The sequence below is a fragment of the Alexandromys fortis genome, unplaced genomic scaffold (genome assembly GCF_014885135.2).
Source record: "Alexandromys fortis isolate MF-2015 unplaced genomic scaffold, M_Fortis_MF-2015_v1.1 scaffold_50, whole genome shotgun sequence".
In the NCBI taxonomy this organism is placed as follows: domain Eukaryota; kingdom Metazoa; phylum Chordata; class Mammalia; order Rodentia; family Cricetidae; genus Alexandromys; species Alexandromys fortis.
In genome coordinates, this window is record NW_026067932.1 from 11,776,652 (window position 1) to 11,796,608 (window position 19,957).

The 19,957-nt window shown below is 43.5% G+C and overlaps 1 protein-coding gene across 3 annotated transcripts in view; it reads right to left on the bottom strand.

Annotated features, from left to right (window-relative positions):
* The window catches only part of Syn3 (synapsin III), a 389,669-nt gene that overhangs the window by 296,617 nt on the left and 73,095 nt on the right, over positions 1-19,957 (bottom strand). For all 3 annotated transcript variants that reach the window (XM_050145613.1, XM_050145611.1, XM_050145612.1), the window contains one exon: positions 2,233-2,324. In XM_050145613.1, the coding sequence (XP_050001570.1) occupies positions 2,233-2,324 (92 nt within the window). The remainder of the gene's footprint in view (positions 1-2,232; positions 2,325-19,957) is intronic.

The following is a 19,957-nucleotide window of genomic DNA, read 5'->3' on the forward strand; positions in this document are numbered from 1 at the left end:
AGCACTAAGTGGGGTGTATGACATCCCTTCCCTCAAGGAGTGGAGATCAATGTTGAAGAGGAGGCTGAAAGATTGTAAGAGCCAGAGGTGGCAGACAACTTCAAGGAAACAGCCCTTGCTATAGACAAGAGGGCTGATGCAGATATTCATCCACAGGCACTGTGACAGCGTGCAGAAGATCTGAACAAATTCAAGTTAGAATGCTTAGTTTTTATAGTTTCCTGTTTTCTGCCAATATTTTCCAACTTGATTTTCTTTTCCTCTCGACAATTACCACTTTCTCTTTTACTAGTCTGTGTCTGGCAACTGCAATGGCTCCTCTCTCTGAAGTCTAGCTTCTGTGGTCCACTACTCCTGTTTCTGCTATTTCCTGACACTAATGCTACTTAATTTTGACCATGTGACAGCTACATCCAAAGCATAGCATGAAAGTATGGTGGCTTTTTGTTTGTTTGAAGATAGGGTTTCTATGGCTGTCCTGGAACTAGTCCTTGTAGACCAGGCTGACCAGGAACTCACAAATATCTGCCTGCCTCTACCTCCTGATTTGTGGGATAAAAGGCGTGTGCCATCACCACCTGGCCAAAAGTGTGTTCTTTTATAAAGAACTTATACTTCTGGCGTGCTTGACATGAACTGGCATCAAGTTTAATGTCCAAACTTCCTAGGCCTCAATTCAATCTGTGAGGGCTCAGGCACTCTGGTTTTCTGTTCACCTTGAAGGTGGAGTCTGTTGGGATCTCAGTTCATTACTCTCCAAGACAGTGGGGCTGAGGGTTGACTTCTTTTTCCCTTTCCCTCCTTAGCCTATCAAAGCCAGTTTCTAATCTGGACACCAGCACATAGTCAGTCTAAAGACACGGTGGCTTTGGTCCTTGTGGTCGTTGCTTTTTCCATCACTGTGACAGAGTACCCGACTGAAGCCACTTAAGAGAGGCAAAGCAGGTTTTGGATCACAGTTTCAGAGAGGTTTCAGGCCATCACTGTGGGGAAGGTATGACCTAGTAGTGGCTTGTGGGAGCACAGGGAAGCAATCTTCACACTGTAGCTGGTCAGGAAAATGGAAAGATCTGAGTAGAGCTGGGTAGAACTAGATAAAACTTAAGGCCCACCGTGGTGACCTATTTCCTCTAGCTTGGCCCCACATCCCAAAGATTCTGCTAAACAAATGACATTCAAATGCTAATTCTTATTTATCTTTCTGGGCCTCCCTTGTTTCATTATAATCTCTCCCTGGTAATCCCCATTGTCACGCCAACTCTCTGAAGGCTTCTAAGGATTACACTTGTTGGAAACTTGTTTTTAGTGGTGGCCTACTGGAAACAGAAAGTCACACAATACCTTCCCTGCGCTAAGGAAACATGCAATAAATGATTGCATTAGCCAATTGTTTCGCTTCCCTCAACCATGCTCCATTGCTTGCCTGTATTTACCTGCAACCATGCTCCATTGCTTGCCTGTTTTTAACTTGCAGAATCCTCATACCCTCTCCCCAGCCAAAGAATAACACCTGTACTATTGTTTGACAAGATGCTACACATATGCTACCTTTCCCCCAGATGGTTGTTTTCCCCTTTTTTTTTCCAGACCTGAGTGTCATACCTTACTCATTTAGACCCTCACACATTGGCCTGTACATCTCTTTCCCAGTGCCTAGCCACATTGGGTTGCATTTATGTGATTCTTATCTCTCTGATGAACATGTACTTGTCATTTCTGACTTCTGAAGAATCCCCTCACTTCCTGTCCAGATGAGCACACATCCTACACAGCTTTCTGGAGAATATGATGCGCAGGGTTTCACTCTGAGATGGAGTATGTTCTTGCTGCTAACACTGTGGATAGACTGCTCTCCCACATACCAATTCATGGAAACTGGCAGCCTCTGGCTGCAGTGTTGCTCTCTCCACACGTGTGTGAGAAACAGAGTACAACAGGAACCAAACACAGGCAGAACGAGGTCACAGCTCCACAACCAGAACCCATGCCTTTACCCCAAGCCTTCCTCCTGGGCATCACCGTTCCTTCTCATGCGCTTGTGGCATTAATCATTTCTGCTATGGGGACACCTGGGACTCTGTGGAAATCATTTGGTGCAGGGATGTATACGAGGCACCTGAAAGTGGCCACAGACAGCAGGCAGGGTGCGGGGGGGAGGGTTGTGTGAAGGTGTCTCTGTGAGGTTTCGTATAAACACTTTTCAGATGGCTTCTGTAGCTCAGGTTTGCTTACCTCACGATTTTGGTGCCATTTCTCACAACTTGCATGTCCACCATGCAGCCTCCGGTCACATAAGCAGCCAGGTTCAGCTCAGAGAACTCTGCCTGGAGGAGAATGCAAAACAAACAAACAAACAAACAAAAATGATGCATCAAACACTACCAGGGTAGGATGCTTGTGTTTACTGTACATTTCTATTACTATGCAGTGCACATTCAGGCTTCATCTCAAACTTAGCAATGGAATTTTTTATCTCTCTTTGAAAGAGGAAGCCGAGAGGCAGGTGACGTGCTCAGGACCACATGATGAGCACATCAGTTAGAAGCCATGAGTTTCTGATTCAAAGGCCCACTGTCATAACCACAACTCGCTTCTACCTCCCTGGAAGCAGCCACTCTCAGTCTGACTAGAAGATGCCGTTGTTAGCAGGCTGATTTCCCTAGAGCAGTCAGTTTTGTGCTGTGCTGTTTGTCAGCCCCATGCTGCTGATTCCATGGCTCAGGTAACAGGACTCCTTGAAATTATCTGCCCAGTATCCCTCTCTTAGCAACGGCCTCCTCCCTCATCCCACACAAGTAGCTACAGTGGAAGCAATATGGCTGTGTCATTTTGATCACCTTTGACAGGCGGGCATCTAATACAATGTGAGGGAATGACAGACTCCTATCTGAGATGTTAAAACTACTGAGCAAGATATGGTGTTTTGAAAAAAATGGGCCCCAAAGGGAGTGGCACTTTTAGGAGGTGTGGTCTTGTTGGAGGAAGTGTGTCACTGTAGAGGCGGGCTTTAAGGTCTCATGTTCAAGCCGTGCCCAGTGAGACAGACCACTTCCTGTTTGCCTGAACATCAAGATGTCGGAATCTCAGCTCCATTTCCAGCACCAAGTCTGCCTTCATGCCATCATGTTGCAGCATGATGATAATGAACTAAATTCCAAAAAGGTAAGCCACCCTGAATTAAATGTTTTTCCTTTACAAGAGCAGCCATGCTCATAGTGTCTCTTCACAGCAATAGAAACCCTAGCTAAGACACAAGACATGAAGTTTGTTTCTAGGGGGTTGTATCTCTTTGTTGTCTGTTTTGTTTCTTGACATAGGGTTGTATAAAAATGAATACAGGCTGACCTCAAACTCACTTCACGGCAGAAAATGACTCTGAACTTCTGATCCTCCTATGTCCACCTCCTAAGTGCTGAAATTACAGATATGCACCACAATGAATTTGTTTAGTGCTGTGGATGGAACAGGGGGCTTTGTGCATGCTAGGCTACACTCTGCCAACTGAACTACATCCCCAGCCCATAGGTAGTTTATATCTTTAATGTACAAGCCTGGGTGCTACTTGGGATCCTATTTATTACTTAGCTGTGTTAGGGAAGCGTGGGAAACCAGAATGTAAGAAACTGAAGAACAGGAGGAAGAGTGGGGGAAAGAGGATGAGACAAGGAAGAAGGAAAGATATATCACAATCACCAGGAGACGGTGAGGGGGACAGAAGCAGGAAATGGAGAACTCTCTTGAGAGTCCTGTCTGGTGTGTACTTTTGTGCTTCCTCATCTGTTTAAGGCATTAGTGAAATTGCATTGTGTTCAACCAGAGTTCTGTAGAATAATGCGTATCTTTGGCTACAAACTATGCTCCCTGGAGATAGAGACATGCTGCTATGACTACCTCTATCATATGTCTAGAAGGCTGTAATGACGATTCCCCTACTGGGTGGTTTAAATGGCAGGAACTTACTCTACAGATTTGGGCTAAAAGTTCAAAATCAAGGTGCTGGTTCAACTGGTTTCTTTTGAAGGCTTGTTAAGGGTGAGTCTACTCTAGGCTTCCTCTCTTGAAGAGCACCATTTCCCCTGAATCTCTTCTCAGTATTTGTCCCTATATCTAAATCTCCCCTTTTATAAGGACATCAACCATATAGCTTCTCACCCTAATGACCTTATTTTTGATTGATGGCCTCTTTAAAGGTTCTCTTTCCAAGTAAGGCCACATTCTGAGGTACTGTATGTTAGATTTTAAACTATGATTTTTAAAAAGTTTAACTGTATTTATCTGTTCTTTAAGAATGTCAGATATGGGGCTGAATGGATGATTTAGTAGTTAGAGTGTTATTGCTTTTGCGGAGACCCAAGTTTGATCCTAAGAGTCTACATCAGGTGGCTGCAACTCCAGCTCCAGGGAATCCCATGCCATAGACTCAAACATATACTCATAACAGTCACTGGAGCATGGATAACCAACTATGAGGCACACTCCTGGAAAAAAAAACTGTTTGTCCCTTAGCCATCAATTGCCAATAGCTCTCATCTGAGTGTAGTCCTCATGAATCCCTCCACCATCCATAATGTAATGTTGATTGGCCTGATCTTGTGTAGATCGTGTGTAGGCAGCCCCAGCTGCTGTGAGCTCATGAGTACAATGGCCCTATCATGAACTGTATCACTGTTAAAATCTTTCTACCTCCCTTCTATGATGTTCTTAGGGGAGTGTGATATAGAGATGCCCCATTTGAATCTGAGCACTAAACAGCCACATTCGTTTGGAATTTGGCTAACTATGAGTCTCTGTGTTAACTGATGTCCACTGTAATAAGGAACATATCTGATGAGGGGTGATAGCTGCATTAATCTATGAATATAAAATTCATATATTAATTTTATTAATTAAAAAAAGCAGATTGATGCTGTTTTCATTGAGAAGTACAACAAAAGTAGGGTTCCCTCTAGGGTATATGATCTTTCCAGCCATTGGGTTCCTGGTCAGACTTACAGTATCAGGTATAAGTTCATTTCTGTGGAGTGGCCTTAAATCCAAACCGAAGGCAGCTGGTTACCCAGATAGTATTCATGCCACTATGGCATCAATGGGCACATCTTACCAGCAGTTTGTTATTGAAGCTCACAGAATTCACAACTAGGTAAGACTTCTGGTGACCTCTCTCTCTCCTTCAATAGCCTGTAGAGCACCTCTGGCATGGTGAAAGATATTTAGCAGGGAGGAAGCTTCTATCTTGGTATCACCTTTATTTCTTTTGTTCTGTGACAAAACTGTGTACGGTCTTCAGCGATGGGTTCTTAACATCAAGCTCATTGGGGTGACCAAGAGTAATGGGAATTGTCTCTATTGTTTGTGGGGGTCTACTGGATACCCCCGATGAACAGGAGGTATCCCACACCTGGCACTGTTCTCTTGTGAGCCTATGAGTTTTGGTGATAGTGTCATCATTTAAAAGTAATAATACCAGAGAGTCTTGTTCACAGGAACAGCCAAAAGCCTTTCTTTGGATGTAATGAACCAACCTAACTGTTCTCATATTCATTGCTCAATATGTGCAAGGTTTTGGTCTAAACATCTCACACACATAAATCTATGTAACCCTGGTCCAGGTAAGGAAGTGGAGGAAGACAGAGATTAGCTATATGCAGGTATCACACAATGGGCAGCAAAGTCCAAGATTTAACCCTAGGCAGTGTTCTCTAGGGATTGTACAATAGACAATTTACACTCTATTGCCTCTCCCTGAAGTTGCACGAGGCCACATTAATGCTCAGAGATTGTAGGGGTTATAGTGTTTTGAATAAGAATGTCCCTCACAGGCACAGATATTTGAACTCTTGGTCCTGGTTGGTAGCACTGTTTGGGGGAGGATGAGGAGGCACAGACTTGCTGAAGGTAGTCTGTCACTGAGGGTGAGCTTTGGGAGTTTAGAGCCTCACATCAAGTCCAGTTTTCTCTTTGCTTCATGCTTTCAGCTGAGGATGTGAGCTTTCAGTGTCTTGCTCTGTCTGCCATCCCTGCCTACTGCCACGCCTTCTCTTCATCATAGCAAACTCCTACTCTGGAGCAGTAAGCCCAAATAAACTGGTTCTATATGCCACTTTTGGTTGTGGTGTTTTAGCACAGCAAAAGTAAGTAATATATGAACCTTAAGCAGTGTTTAAAGAGAACGAGGTTTTAGTGAGGGAAAATATCACTTTGTAAAGATCTAAACGTATCACCCTGCAGCTATTTATGAGGAACTATGACAAAGGGCCTGACTCTCTCCAGATGGTATTAAGGGAAAGCAAGAACACTTATGTTTCTTGCTCTAATTAATAACCTCATTATGTTGTGGCAAGGTGAAAAGAAAAGATCATTGCTAATGAGCCCACGTTGGTAAACTGCAGTAATAACCTAGCTATTAAGTCTGATGCCTTCCAAATTCAGCTCCAGATTGCTCAAAAATACTTAATTGGCATCATCAAGGAGAGTTTAAAAAAGCTAGTGCATGTGTGTGGCAGGGGAAGAAGTTAAAAGGAAGTTGCAAAACAAGAGAGCTGGTTATTAGATATGTGAAGAAAAGCAATGAACCGAGAGAGGTACAGATCCAGGAGTTGTCTTGCTGCCCAAAGGGAAAAAGAAATTCCTGGATATAAAAACTATTCAGGCTTTGATAGAAAAGTTAAAAGTAAGGTTCATCCCTTCATGTGCTCCCAATGGTTCATAGATTCAGTGGATACTGAGGTGGGCCAACTCATAGCCCCGGTTCCAGGCCTGGGGGTAGCTGGGTTAGTCAGCTCGCTAACTTTCCCTCATCATCACCACCTGGACGAGCTCTCCAGAACTGCCTGGGCTAGCTCACCCAGTGCACCTACACAAGGAGCAGGGCCAGATCTCCTGCTCTTAGGCCCCCAGATCCAGGCCATCCTCACTCATATTACTAGGGCTAGCTCTACTGTTTTGGCCTGGCAAGGTGCAGGATCCTCTCTCCTGATTGCTACAGGGAACATAAGAGGGGGATGGGCAGCGTCAGTTCTTCTGTTCCCACGGCCTACGGCTGGCTCACCTGCCACCCCAGCAACAGGGTCAAGAGGCCTGATCTCCTGTGTGCCTCCATGACACAGGACAACAACAGGATATCCATGAGGAGCCCTAGTGAAAGCCCAGTAACATTGGTGTAGCAGACACTAGAGGCCTCAAGTCAGACCAATGACTCACGGCGATGAATGCTTGCAAGAAAACATGAATGGACTAAAGGGTAAACTGTGTATCTCAATGGGCCATACTTCAGCTTCCATGACAAGATTCTTCTTGTTGTTGTTTTTATTTTGTTTCTTTCTTTTGCTTGGACATTGGGTTTTGTTTTAAATTTTGTTTTAATTTGGTGGGAGGTTTCAAGGGCAGAGGGCAGATTTGAGAAGGGAAGATAAGTGGGATTGGAATGTATGATGTGAAATTCACAAAGAATCAATAACAGTTGGAAGAAGGAAGGAAGGAAGGAAGGAAGGAAGGAAGGAAGGAAGGAAGGAAGGAAGGAAAGAAAGAAAAAATAAAGAAAAGTTAGACGTTGGTCTTGTACAGATTTTCATGTCTAGACTTATTTCCCAGTCATGGATTATAAACAATTAGAGAAGGAGAATGCCTGCATCACAAGGCAACAAGATTCTGTTATCGCACACAGAGAGTTTAGGAAGCAAACAAAAAGGGAATTCCTCTGTTTTTAACTTTCTAAAGCATCAACAGCAATGAAAATGAACATAGAGGTACCCAAGCACCTCTCCATCAAAACGGCTCTCTGGTCCTGTTGTAGGATCTAAGACAGTGGTCACCTTAGAAGAATATCATTGTTCCCATGGAGACTGCAGTGGACCAGATGCTATTCCCCAGATAATATACCAAGTCCTAATCCCTGGTACATTAGGGAGCCCTTTTAGGAAATAGATTTTACCCCCAAATGTAATTAATGTGACTATTTGAAGAAATCATCTTGGATTTAGGTGAACCTGAATTCTAGTGACAAACACTGAGACAATCAAATAGAAGGTAGAAGTCACGCGAAGAACAAGATGAACACCAGAATGATGAAGCCACGGGCAAAAATGGCCAGGAGAGCCTAGTAGGTAGAGGGTGTCAAGGAAGATTGTCCCCAAAGCTGAGGGCGTGGGAGGGCCTGCTGAAATCTGAAGAAGACTATCTAACATCTAAATCTACAAGCTATGTTCTTTTAAGTCTTTTAAGTTTGTGTTACTTTTCCATGGCAACCCTAGGAGACAAATAAAATAACTGAGAAATGAATATGATTTCAGCATAGCAGGCAAAGCCAGAGGAGACCTCCAGAGGTCAATGTGGTCAGTAGGCTGCTCTATCATCTCCACGAGAACTCGTGCATCGAAACGTGCACAGTCTCTTTCTCCCTTTCTCTCTGTGATATAGCAATTACCCATTTTGCAAATTTTAAGAGCAACTTAAAATTTCTGAACTAATTAACATTTTAATTTCATTTTTTTCTTCAGTTGTCTTTTATGTGATAAAAAAATGCTACACTTGAGGCCTTGTGGTACAGATTCATGTATACTCAAGCCACATGTGTATATAAGCTACCCAATGTATTAGCCAATGGGTTTCATTAAGTCCCCTCTAAATATCAGCTTTAACACCTGTGAAATGGAGATAATATGAATAATATCTACCTCTAAGATTTTGTGATGGTTCAAATTTCTGAGACAATTAACATGTGGCTGAGACACGGGGCATCTGTGAAGAGCTGCAGTTAGAATTATCTCCAAGTATTTCGTTGTCTTAGTAATTTGAATCGAAGGCATCCAGAATGGAGGAACTGCTGGGTGTGGTGATGCATATCCTTAATCTCAGCACACAGGAGGTAGAGGCAGACAGAGCCTTGGGTCTGAGGTCAGCCTGGTCTACAGAGCAATTTCTAGGACAGCCAGGGCAACACTGAGAAACCTTTTCTCAAAAACCAAAAACAAATGGTAGAACTAGAAAAGCAGTAATATCTTCAAGCATTTGTGCGACAGGAGATGTAAAACACAGAGAATGTGTCACGGTTCGCCTTCACTGTCAACTTGACTGAATTTTGAATCCCCAAGAAGACACACTTCTGGATGAGTCTTTGGGGTTATTTCTAGAGAGCATTGACAGAGGATGGAAGACCTACCCTGAATGGGGTGGAGCCATTGGTTAAAGTCCTGGACTAAGCTGATTGGAGAAAATGAGTTTCAGGGCTGCCTTTCTCTTTTCTGCCTCCTGATCCGTCCAGACATGAGCAAAGAACCTTGTGCTTCTGCTCTTACTGCCAAGGGCTCCTCCTTTCACCAAGCCTTCCCACCATGATGAACTATGCCTTCGTGTCATAAACAAAAAATGAAACTCTTCCCTTTCATTACTTGCTTTTCGTCAGGTATTTGGCTAAGCAACGGGGAAAGCAACTAATAACAGACTTTGGCTCATGACTACAATAAACTAATCAATACTCTATTTATAGTCCCATCTTAGCCAAGGAGAACAGACAAAAGACATTTCAGTTTTCAGTCATCCTACAGTAGGTATTTCAGGACTGGGGTTCCTGCAGAAGTGATGCTATTATCCCTATAATCACCCAAGATCACTGCTTGGAGAGAGTTTCCTGGCTATAAAGCAGCAAAGGAGGACTCACACTGAGTTCAGCCATCACATCAAGACTGAAGCTCAGGAGAGCCACTGTGGATAGAATTTTTAGGCAGTATATAGGAAAATATGGAGCTACATAGAAAAAGAACTCCATAAGGAGGGATCTGGAGGTCTGTGGCCAAGCGCTGGTCTGACCCTGCATAAAAGGAAATACACAAGGCTGGGGGATTAGGAAATGGGACAACACATCAAATATCAGTAGGCTCAACAGCCTGCAGAACCCACACAAGCCTAGGAACTGTTTGTATGCTTGATGGTTACAGTATAAAGATCTTGTGACACCAATCCGATTCTCAAGACTTAGTCATAGGGCTGAGTCACTCCTGGACTAGCCTGCTTTGGTGCTAGAATAATGAACACTATGTCTCTAGTTTACATCTCTTTCATGATTAAAAGCACTGGATACTTTTCTTGGTGAAAATTAGAACTTCAGATACACAATTTGACGAAGTATCCAATCCAATCTTAGCCACATTTGTATTTCAGTTTGTAACTATTATTAATTTGTCATAGATATGTTAAAATATTCTAGTGTGAAAATTTCAAAAATCAACAAATTATAAAAATATATTTCTATATAAACATATAATTGATGTATTTATCTGTATTTACGTTCTTTCATTCTGTGTTGCATCTTTTAACCTTCTGATTTTTTAAATGTAAAACATATACACACATATATATGCATAGTGTAATTTAATGATTTTTTTATAGTTAGCTTTTTCATTATTGTTAGTGCAAACTTTTGTATATCTGAAGATTATAAAGACATCCTGCAACATTTCTTACTAGAAGCTCTAGTTTGATATGTCATATTTAATCCTGTGAGCCACATAGAATTAACTTTTGTTATGATACAAAGGCTCAAGTTCTGACTTTTCCATTTGGTTAAGCAATATTTTGCCACCATTTGCTGAAATGCTCATTTTTTTGTTTTATTCTCTTAATAGAATCACATTTGTACCATTGTCAAACACTAAATTATTTCATTTGTGGCACTCTAACTTTCTTTTTGTGGCTGTATGGGACATGAAATTCAGACCACTAAGTGCTCTACCATTGAACTATATCTTGATCTCCTTTTAGTTTTGAGACAAGGTCTCACCAAGTAGCCCAGCCGGGTCTTGAGTTCACTAGGTAGACCAAGGACTGGCCTTATATTTGTGGTCCTCTGACCTCAGCCTCTCAAGTATCTGGGGTCACAAGCTTATGCCAGTGGTCCCTAAATTCTCTGTTCTAATTTGTGATGTATGCTATCCTGAAGTCTGTTTCAAGTTGTCTCTGTTACTGTCGCTTTGAAGGGAGTCTTGACAGTGACCAGTTGTATAAGAAGAAAGCCACCCAAACAGAAAAAAATACCAAGACAATATAGGGTGACCACTCTGTCTCTTTAATCTATAGACTTCTTACATGCCCACTCTGTACTACACCAGGCCACCAGTTGACCTCAAACGTTGTGTCTTGGGAACATTGGTCAGACGGTTCCCCAGTGATATGGCTGACAACTGGACATGCTTGTCTTTGTATCTGCCTATTGATGCAGCTAACTCTCTCAAAGATCTGCATCTTTCAAAGGTTCAATGGACATCAAGAACTCCTCTTCAGCATCAGCCATGTGAAATCAATCCTTAACAATAGAACGTGCTCTCTAAATGTTAGGGGAGGTGAACAGGTGAGGAAGCAAGCTCAGTCATCACCTCGACTGAGGATAAGTATGTGTGTAACATCCACTACTGCCATGCTCACACATCCTGGAAGAAATTCTTAGCTTTATACATGAAGTTTCAGGCTTCACCCGAGTTCCAAACATTATCATTTTAGCTTCCTTTCTGCCTTACTGCAAACATAAGCCAATGTTCTTGTGAATAATGAAGTTATGTTTTGTCTATGTCTTGCTACTTAGGGCACATAAAAAAATCTGTTTCCTTTATTTTCTTAAGGTTTATTTTAAAGAGTCTCTCTGGGTGTATTTGTTCACTTGTGTGGGGGAGCCTGAAGAAGCCAAAAAAAAAAGGATGTTGGGTCTCTGAAACTGGAGTGAGAGGAAGTCTTAACTCACTCAATGTGTGTGCAGGCCTCTGAAAAGAGCAGCAAGCACTCATACTTGCTTGGCCATCTCGCTAGTCCCTCCTAATATATTACTTTGGAAATGAATATCACTTTCAGTTAAGTCTGATTGTTGGAACTCTATCTTAGGAGGGAAAGCAACTATGTGATACAGTCCTAAGAACCGGAGACATCATTAAGAAAGGTAGGTGCTAATTCTTTGATCTATAGATGGGCTGTATAAAGCATAAACAGGTTTATGAGGATTTTGTTATTGTTTAAAAAGTCGCCGGGAGATGTTTCCATCATTGATGCCAATGATACCAGAGCTTTGCTGCTTGATTATAATCTTTAATAAACATCTGCATGAAGACAGGGAGAGACATGGGAGAGAGATCAGCCTTGAACTTTGAATGAGAGCTCTAAGACTGAAATTTGACACTGACCTTAGGCTAGGGTCTCACTCTTACCTAGATTTAATTTGCTTTATCTTAAATCTGCAACACTGTAATTGGTGAAGTCAATTATCTCCATAGGCTCTTTCATTTTTATATAGTCTCTTTCTCAACCAGAATTTTCAGTTACTACCACAAAAACAAAATCTGTTATGATAGTAACCCTGATGAGAAAGGCACAGCAAGCGAGAACAAGCTTTGTGAAGAATTGTTCACTGCTTTATGGTCATTTTTGGCATACTGTAGATATTAAAACACACTTCTTTAATAAACTATTAGTTTTATAATTTGAATATGAGTTGGGGCTATGTTTGATTTTGATGATCAACTTGAAGGGATTTGTACGGGAGACACATCTCTGGGTATGTTTCTGAGGACATATATGGAGAAGATTAAACAATGGGATAACCATATTTCAGGGTGGGTACTTTCCAATGGGCAGTCCATGAACTAAGAGACCGGATGAGAAACCTGTGTTCCCCTTCTTCTTCCTCTCCCTGAGCAAGTACATCTGTCGCTGCTGATCCCATCCTCGGTGGTCATCAGATCCCAGGTTCTTCATCCTTTCAACTCAGACTCAATATCAGCATTTCTTCAGTGAGCTTTCAGACCTTTGGTGCTGTACTGGTGTTGCTGAGGCAACAAGTTTTACACGTTGATCAGCTATCAGGTTCTCAGCCTCTCCAGTATGCAGAAAGCCATTGTTGGGCTCCTAGGCCCTGGTGTGTAAGCCAATCTAATAAGTGCCCTCCTACAATAGGTATACCTATTGGTTCTGCTCCTTTAGAGAACCCTGCCTACTGACAGTGGGTCCTACATCTGCTAAATAACTTGCCTTTAGGGACTATATTGTCAGATGTTCTAGATAAGAGAGATCAGGAAAGTATTTCTGGGCAAACAGTAGGGGAAGCTCAAGATAAGGGTCAATGAAAAAAGGCGCAGGTGAGGACGTGGGGTAATGAGGTAATGGAATGGTGAAATGTCATTTGTTGCAGGGACACTGACTTCATTGGTAAGCACAGCGGAAGGCAGCTAGAATGCTGGAATGGAGTTCAGTTCATGAAGCTTTAGAATTCCTGGGAAAGGAGTGGGCATGCCCTTCTACATCATATTCATCTGCTGCAGCTGGACAGATGACTGTGAGTTTAGGGACTTGAGACAACACAAACTCATCTCATTTCTTTGTAATTCAGAATCTAGATTATCTTGGCTGGTCTTTCTGTTCTGTGTTGCACAAGGCCAAAGGCAAGGTGCTGGCCAGCTGGGCTCTGACTGAGAGAGTCAGGGAAGAAGCTGTTTTTGAGATATTGAAAGAATTCAGTTCTCAGTCACCACAGGACTGAAGTGCCATCTCATTGATCTGTGTGCTACTTAAGATGGTGTTCCTATCATCCTGTATCCTCTTCCTTCTTCCCTTTTCCTTTTGAGATAAGGTATCAAACAGCCCACACTGCCCTCAAATTTGAGAGAGAGCCAGGAATTACACTGATCTTCTTGTCCTTCAGTCTCTACCTCCCAAAATGCTAAAGTCGTGGGCATGTACCACCACACACAGTACATAGTGTTGAGGACTGAACCCAGGGACTTTTGCATGACAGTCAAACATTCTGCCAGCTGAGTCACATCCGCAACCCTGCACTCCCCAGCTTGGAATGAAAAACAGACTTTTTCTGATTTCTAATTCTGATACATCTTCTATCTTTCATCAAAGGAAGTTCTCTGTTTCTGAGGGCTTATGTGGTCCTGCGGTTAGACTGGCTTAACCTGGACTCTCCAAGACACTCCATAGCTTCAGGCTCATAACTGTAACCATGCAATCACATCTGTGTTAGGAAGTAGACAAACAATGGGTCTAAGCAGGAAAAGATTCTGAGAGAGTAGTGGTTTGATCTTGAGCCCTTGTAATATCCAAGCTCTGGTACTGATAATACATATGGCTGGAATCAGATCTGCCAAGAAAATCTCTGCTGTATTCTTCTAGGAGAGAAGAAACATGTCCCGTTCCAAGAAAGCACAAAGAGATATGTATGCACGCAAGAACACATGTGTATGCACGTGCACACACACAGGAATAGAAATCGAATGAACTCAATTTCCTGTAAGGCCTCTGGCCATATTCTCATGAACACTGATACCTGACAAGGATGTCAAGCCAAGAAGATAATATGTCTGAAAGCAAGGGTTTTCCACGTCTCCTTACTGATAATTGCATTTGCGATGATAATCATGGTGATGACAGCATGGAAGGGGCAGATTGCAGCTGTGATTATTATAATATGTTGAAGGATGTATCAGGCCAACAGATCAATGGGAAAGAATGAAACTGAGGCTCGGAACTGGATGACTGACTGGAATGTACGAAAGAAACCAAGAATGTGTGGGAACTCGAAGGTAGCCGTGACCAGCCTTGACCATGAAGCCTGACTGAAGGAGGATTTCGACACAAAAAGAAGTTGTCCAGAGTGCCTGAGAAAGGCAAGATGCTGGCAGACAGACTGGTCTGGAATCTAAGGTTAGCTGAAAAGATTCTGGAAATTCCTTTCAGTTAGTGGAGACATCTCTGGTGCAGCTTGTTCCCTTGATTCTTACTTGGAATGTGCTCTGTTACAGGGCAGTAGGTATTCATGCATCTTGTAGGAAGAGAGACAGACAGACATAAACAGACAGGTACACAGGAGATGGATACTATGCTCATGGAAGAGAAGACTTCAGGCATTTCCCAGTGGCCATTTACTGTGAACTCTGCCTGTTAGACAACCTTTCTGACTCTGTTTGACCAGCAGCTTCTCAGCACACCTGTGACTATTTGCCAGGGGATAGAGCCAATGCTGTGTGTGTTCTGACTTCCAAACTTTGCATCTAAGGGTGTGTGGATCTGAGTGTGTGGTCATTGAATTCATGCCCCCCTTCTGCCTTACCATGTGTCTCAGGTGCTATCTCTATTGTCCATTCTTTTTTCCACAGCTCTGTCTTCTCAGCCACGTATCAGATGGAGAGCATCTTCATTATCTTGAGTTTCTGGTTCCCAGGTGGCCCAGCTCTCCTGCTGTCTCTTTGACCCATGTGCTTGCTGTGTCCTATGACATATTACTTCCATTAAGATTTGGATTAGAGGGGCTGGAGAGATGGCTTTGTGGTTAAAGAACACTTGTTACTCCTGTAGAGGACCTGGGTTTTGTTCCCAGCTCTCACGTGGTGGCTTACAACCATCGGTAATCCCAGTTCCACAGGATCTGATGCCTTTTTCAGACCTCCATGGGCACCAGGCACAGACATGGTACACATGAGAGATGCAGGCAAAGCACCCATATACATAAATAAATCTAGAAAAGGAAGTTGTTAGGATAATTGTGATTACAGAGGAGATAACAGGCTACAGTGCTTGGGGTTGGAGCTTATAGCAGGGGACTTGCATGGGAGCACTGGGCACCCAGGGGTTACCATGGGTTTGCTAAGACTCTCGTTACCTTAGTGACCTGAAGTGGGGTGACGGTGATTGCTAAGGGATGATTAAAGTATTTCTGAGTCCTTTAGCCAATTATCATCAGACTTTCATTCAAATCCAATACAAAGATTGATGTCTTACAAATTTCCAGGAGCAAAACTGGGTGTGAAATTCCTTCTATAGAGAGCAGCATTCTGTACACACAGTGACCTTCCCCAGTCCCAACGTTCCCTCACAGCCAAGACACTAATGCAAAGGACAAACACTGGCAATAATAACCTCAAAGAACTAAGTATAGAATACCAAGCCCTATGGGGCTCACAGAGTCTTGTGATAGTTAGTTTCCACTGCTTCCCACCATTCTTGGTCCCCTACCTCTGAGCTTCAAGTCCTGTCCCCCATAGCAAAGCCTGTCTCTGGGCTCCCAATATGATAGCATCCTCAGGCCATTCAGTCCCCTGTTCAGTGGTGCCCCCAGAGGTGGTCTCCCTTCAAAGTACCCTGCTGTACTCCACATCCAGTTTTCTTGTGTAACTGAAACCAAAACTACAACATAATTCACTCCAGACTTCAATACCTAAGATCCTCTCTAAGAAATACTTAATCGTCTTCAGACCAAAACAAGACCCCTACAGTGCAGAGACTGAGTCCCTCTGGCCCGCAGTCCTACCCTGTGACCCGAGACTGCCTGGTGTAGGACAGCAGTAACTCAGTGACTGGCATGGGTTGCACAGAAGCCAACTTGGCTGATGTCAGAGATGGCACTCAGGAAGGCGGGGACTTTTCCTCAAGGACACAAATCTCACCGACACTTTCTGGTGTGCCAAGAATTGGCTGTTATGTGAGGTGACTTCTGTTCTAATGTGCATACTGCAGGGCCAGATGTACAGACTCAGGCTTGGACCCTGGCCTATGGTCTTCTCGACTTTTGCCATCTTCTGTGCATCCACCTGTAGCATCTATCAGCCAAGGCCTGGCCTGCTGGTTCTTCCATTCTTCCTCTTCTTCCTGCCCTGGTGCTGGCAAGCACTTGACAAGGTGCCAAGGCCTAAGTCTCTGCAAGGCCTTCAGCCAGCAGTGCTGTTTCCTGTCCATTTCCCAATGCAGGCTGTATTTTCAGTTCCCAGGGCCCAGGGACTCTGTGACTTCCTCAGCGAACTAACTAACATCTGAGGCTGAGCTCTCTCCACTAGCTCAGGTTCACCTTGTAGACAAAGGAGGCTTTGAAAAGTCTGTGCCCTGGCTCAACTGCCTCTCCAGATGAGGAGGTCCTACTTGGGAACAGGACTTGACATCTCAGGGAAGCCACAGGTCACTGGGTCAGGGGTACCGCATAGCCCAATGGCTTCCTGGCACCAACTTCTATGTATTGATCAAACCTCCTGCCTACTCGAAAATGAGACTATCTCTGTGTGTGAGAATGTTGAGCAGGAAGGGCAGGGGCTGAGAGGGAGAAAGAGAGAGAGTGACAGAGACAGAGAGACAAAGAGAGAGAATGTGTGTGTATATATACATGTGGACATGACAAGAAAGGTGGGGAAAGATAAATACATGAAAACATGTCAAGATAAATATTTAAGAAAGCTGAAAAAAATAAAATAATACTCAACATTCCTAAATGTTTAAATAATGGAATATTTAAACCAAAACAGACAGTAGTGATTTGAAGTTTCAACATGGTACACACCCATGTTTTATCAAGCCAGATGCCACGCCACGGATCACATTATCCCCCTTTCTCATTATATTGTTTTTATGAAAGCTAGTCTTTCTGTGCCTACTTGTGGCCTGCAAAATGAAGGCAGCGGCCGTGCTTATCCGCACCACAGAGTCTTCAGTGAATTAAGCTGCGAGGCCAGCGCTACTACGTAGCTACTGCACCATACGTTTCCTCCTTGACTTAGGAAGCAAAAGAAACTTAGGAGACTTGGGAGGCTCAGAAACTTGAGATTCAGAAGACCCCTGTGGAGAGGAGACTCTCTGATGGAGCTGCCTACCACCTGGAGTTGGGTAGGGAACACTAAAGATGTAGATTTTGTAAATCATTTATCGCCTGTGCTGGGGTGGGCATTTTATTCACGATGTTGCCGATGCGGCATCCATGCTCCCAGATGTAACCCTGATAAACTCACTGGCTTGCTGAGCTGAACTTGGGTGAAACTGTGTCTGGTCCTTATCTGAGGCAGACAGACATTTATTCGTGTCACCCCAGAAAAAGGCACATAATAGTTGCCTAGGAGAGATGCCAGGCAGTGAAGGTCCCAGCTGTTATTAACCTGCACATCACAGGAAAACACCAGGTAATGAAGTTTAGTGGTCACAGATGTCACCTAAGCTGCTTAGCACAGTAACTTAACAATCTAATGTCCTCGTGGGTTGGTGGGAAAGCTGAGGGACATAGAGGACACATGACTGGGCTAAGGTCACATAGCTACTGGGACCTCTCTCCCTGATTCATTATTAATGTATTCATTTAACTAATTCATATTGGATAGCTACTCTGCTATTGCAGTCAATACAGCTGAGAAGAGTTGGAGATCTGAGAGCGTTTTGACATCAGACATGGAGATGCAGAATTTGGAGTTTGCCTTGTGGGTTTTAGGTCTGGCTTCTTGTTGGGGAAACACTATGCACCCTCCCCTCCCTTTGGGAATGGTAATATGTACCCTGTGCCATTTTATGTTGGAGGTATGTGATTTGCCTTTTGCCTTTTCTTTTACATGGGCTTACAGTTAAGAGATTGCCTTGAGTCTCAGGAGAGACTTTGGACTTTGAAACAATGTTGAGACTGTAAGACTATGGGGATTCCTGAGGTTGGATTAAATACATTCTGTATGGTTACGCGGCTCTAAACTTATGGGGGCCCAGGGAGTGTTATGTGGTGGTTTGAACAAGAATGCCCCTATAGGGAGGTCCACATATTTGAACGCTTAGTCATCAGGGAGTGGGAGGTGTGGCCTTGTTGGAGGAAGTGTGTCACTGGGAGCAGGCTTTGAGGTTTCAGGAGTCCAGCATTGCTTTCTCAGCCTGCAGATCAGGATGTAGTTTACAGTCACTGCTCCAGTCCCATGTATGTTTCCATGCCCTCCACTGTAATGAAAATGGACTGAGCCTCCAAAACTACAAGCAACCCTCCAATTAATGCTTTCTCTTATAAAAGTTGCCTTGGTCATGGTGTCTCTTCACAGCAATAGAACAGTGACTAAGACACCAAGGACAGAAACTGGTGATAGGTTATAACTCCTGTCCTAATGGGTCTTATACTGTAGAGAGGGAAAGAGACCATTAACATGGATGGAGAGGAAAAGTAAACCTTGATAGGAAGACAGAGCCAGTGTATGTAGGGGTGGTGAGCGTCATGTCAAAGTGGGGGCATCACTGGAATTTGATCAGTGAGAAAAGCAAGGGGAGGAACAAACCACACAGGTGGGGCATGTCTTTTCAGACAGAAGACCAGCCAGTCTAAAGGCCCTGAGGCCAGAATATATGTGGCAAATTCCCAGACCAGCAAGGAAGCTGGACAGGCCAGAACTGGACTAATGAGGAAGCACGGGGAAGAGATGTGGTCAGAGATTATGGCGCTCAGTGAGGATATGGAATTTTATTCTGCAGATTGTGCAATGGCATGAGCCTTGCCACCCCCACCAGCATCTTCGCCAATGAATATGGCAATTCCTCCTTCTTTGCCTTCATTATCACCACCAACACCACTACTCTTGGCAATATAAAATTTCAGAATCTGGTTTTAAAGCACAGGACCTCTGATTTTAAAGGAATTTCGTAAGGACAAGGGTTTGATTCTGCCCCAAACCCAGATGCACATTAGTGAGTAGGCCAGGTGGAGTTTGATAGTTAAGAGTCACTGAGTCTATGAATGACTTAACTTTGTCCTGACAGTCACCCCTGCCTGTTCAGGCTTCTCAAGATAGCTGTATTAATAAGAAACAGCACCCAAGACTCAAAGTGAATTATCGATTGGCCTTTCCCTAGGTCACATGGAAAGTTCAAGAGGTAGGGGTGTTTTTGACAACGTACCCAAGGCAGAAAGGATGCTCAGCAGAGGAGAGAGAGGAAAAAGAAGAAAGATGGCGAAGAGATGGAAAAGGGTTAACTAAATGCAAACACAGAAAATGTGAGAGGAGATATTTCCTTTCCTTGGCTCACAAACACACCTGCCACAGGAAGCAGACACGTGCTCTCTGGGACCCAAAGGCTTGGCTGAACTTGGGCTTCAACAAGCAAATGAGCACTTCCTGGACACGGGATGGCTTAGCACGTCCCAAGCTAGTTTTCAAGAGCTACCGAATAGCCTAAGGCCCCATCTGTTTTCAATCTTGTTAAA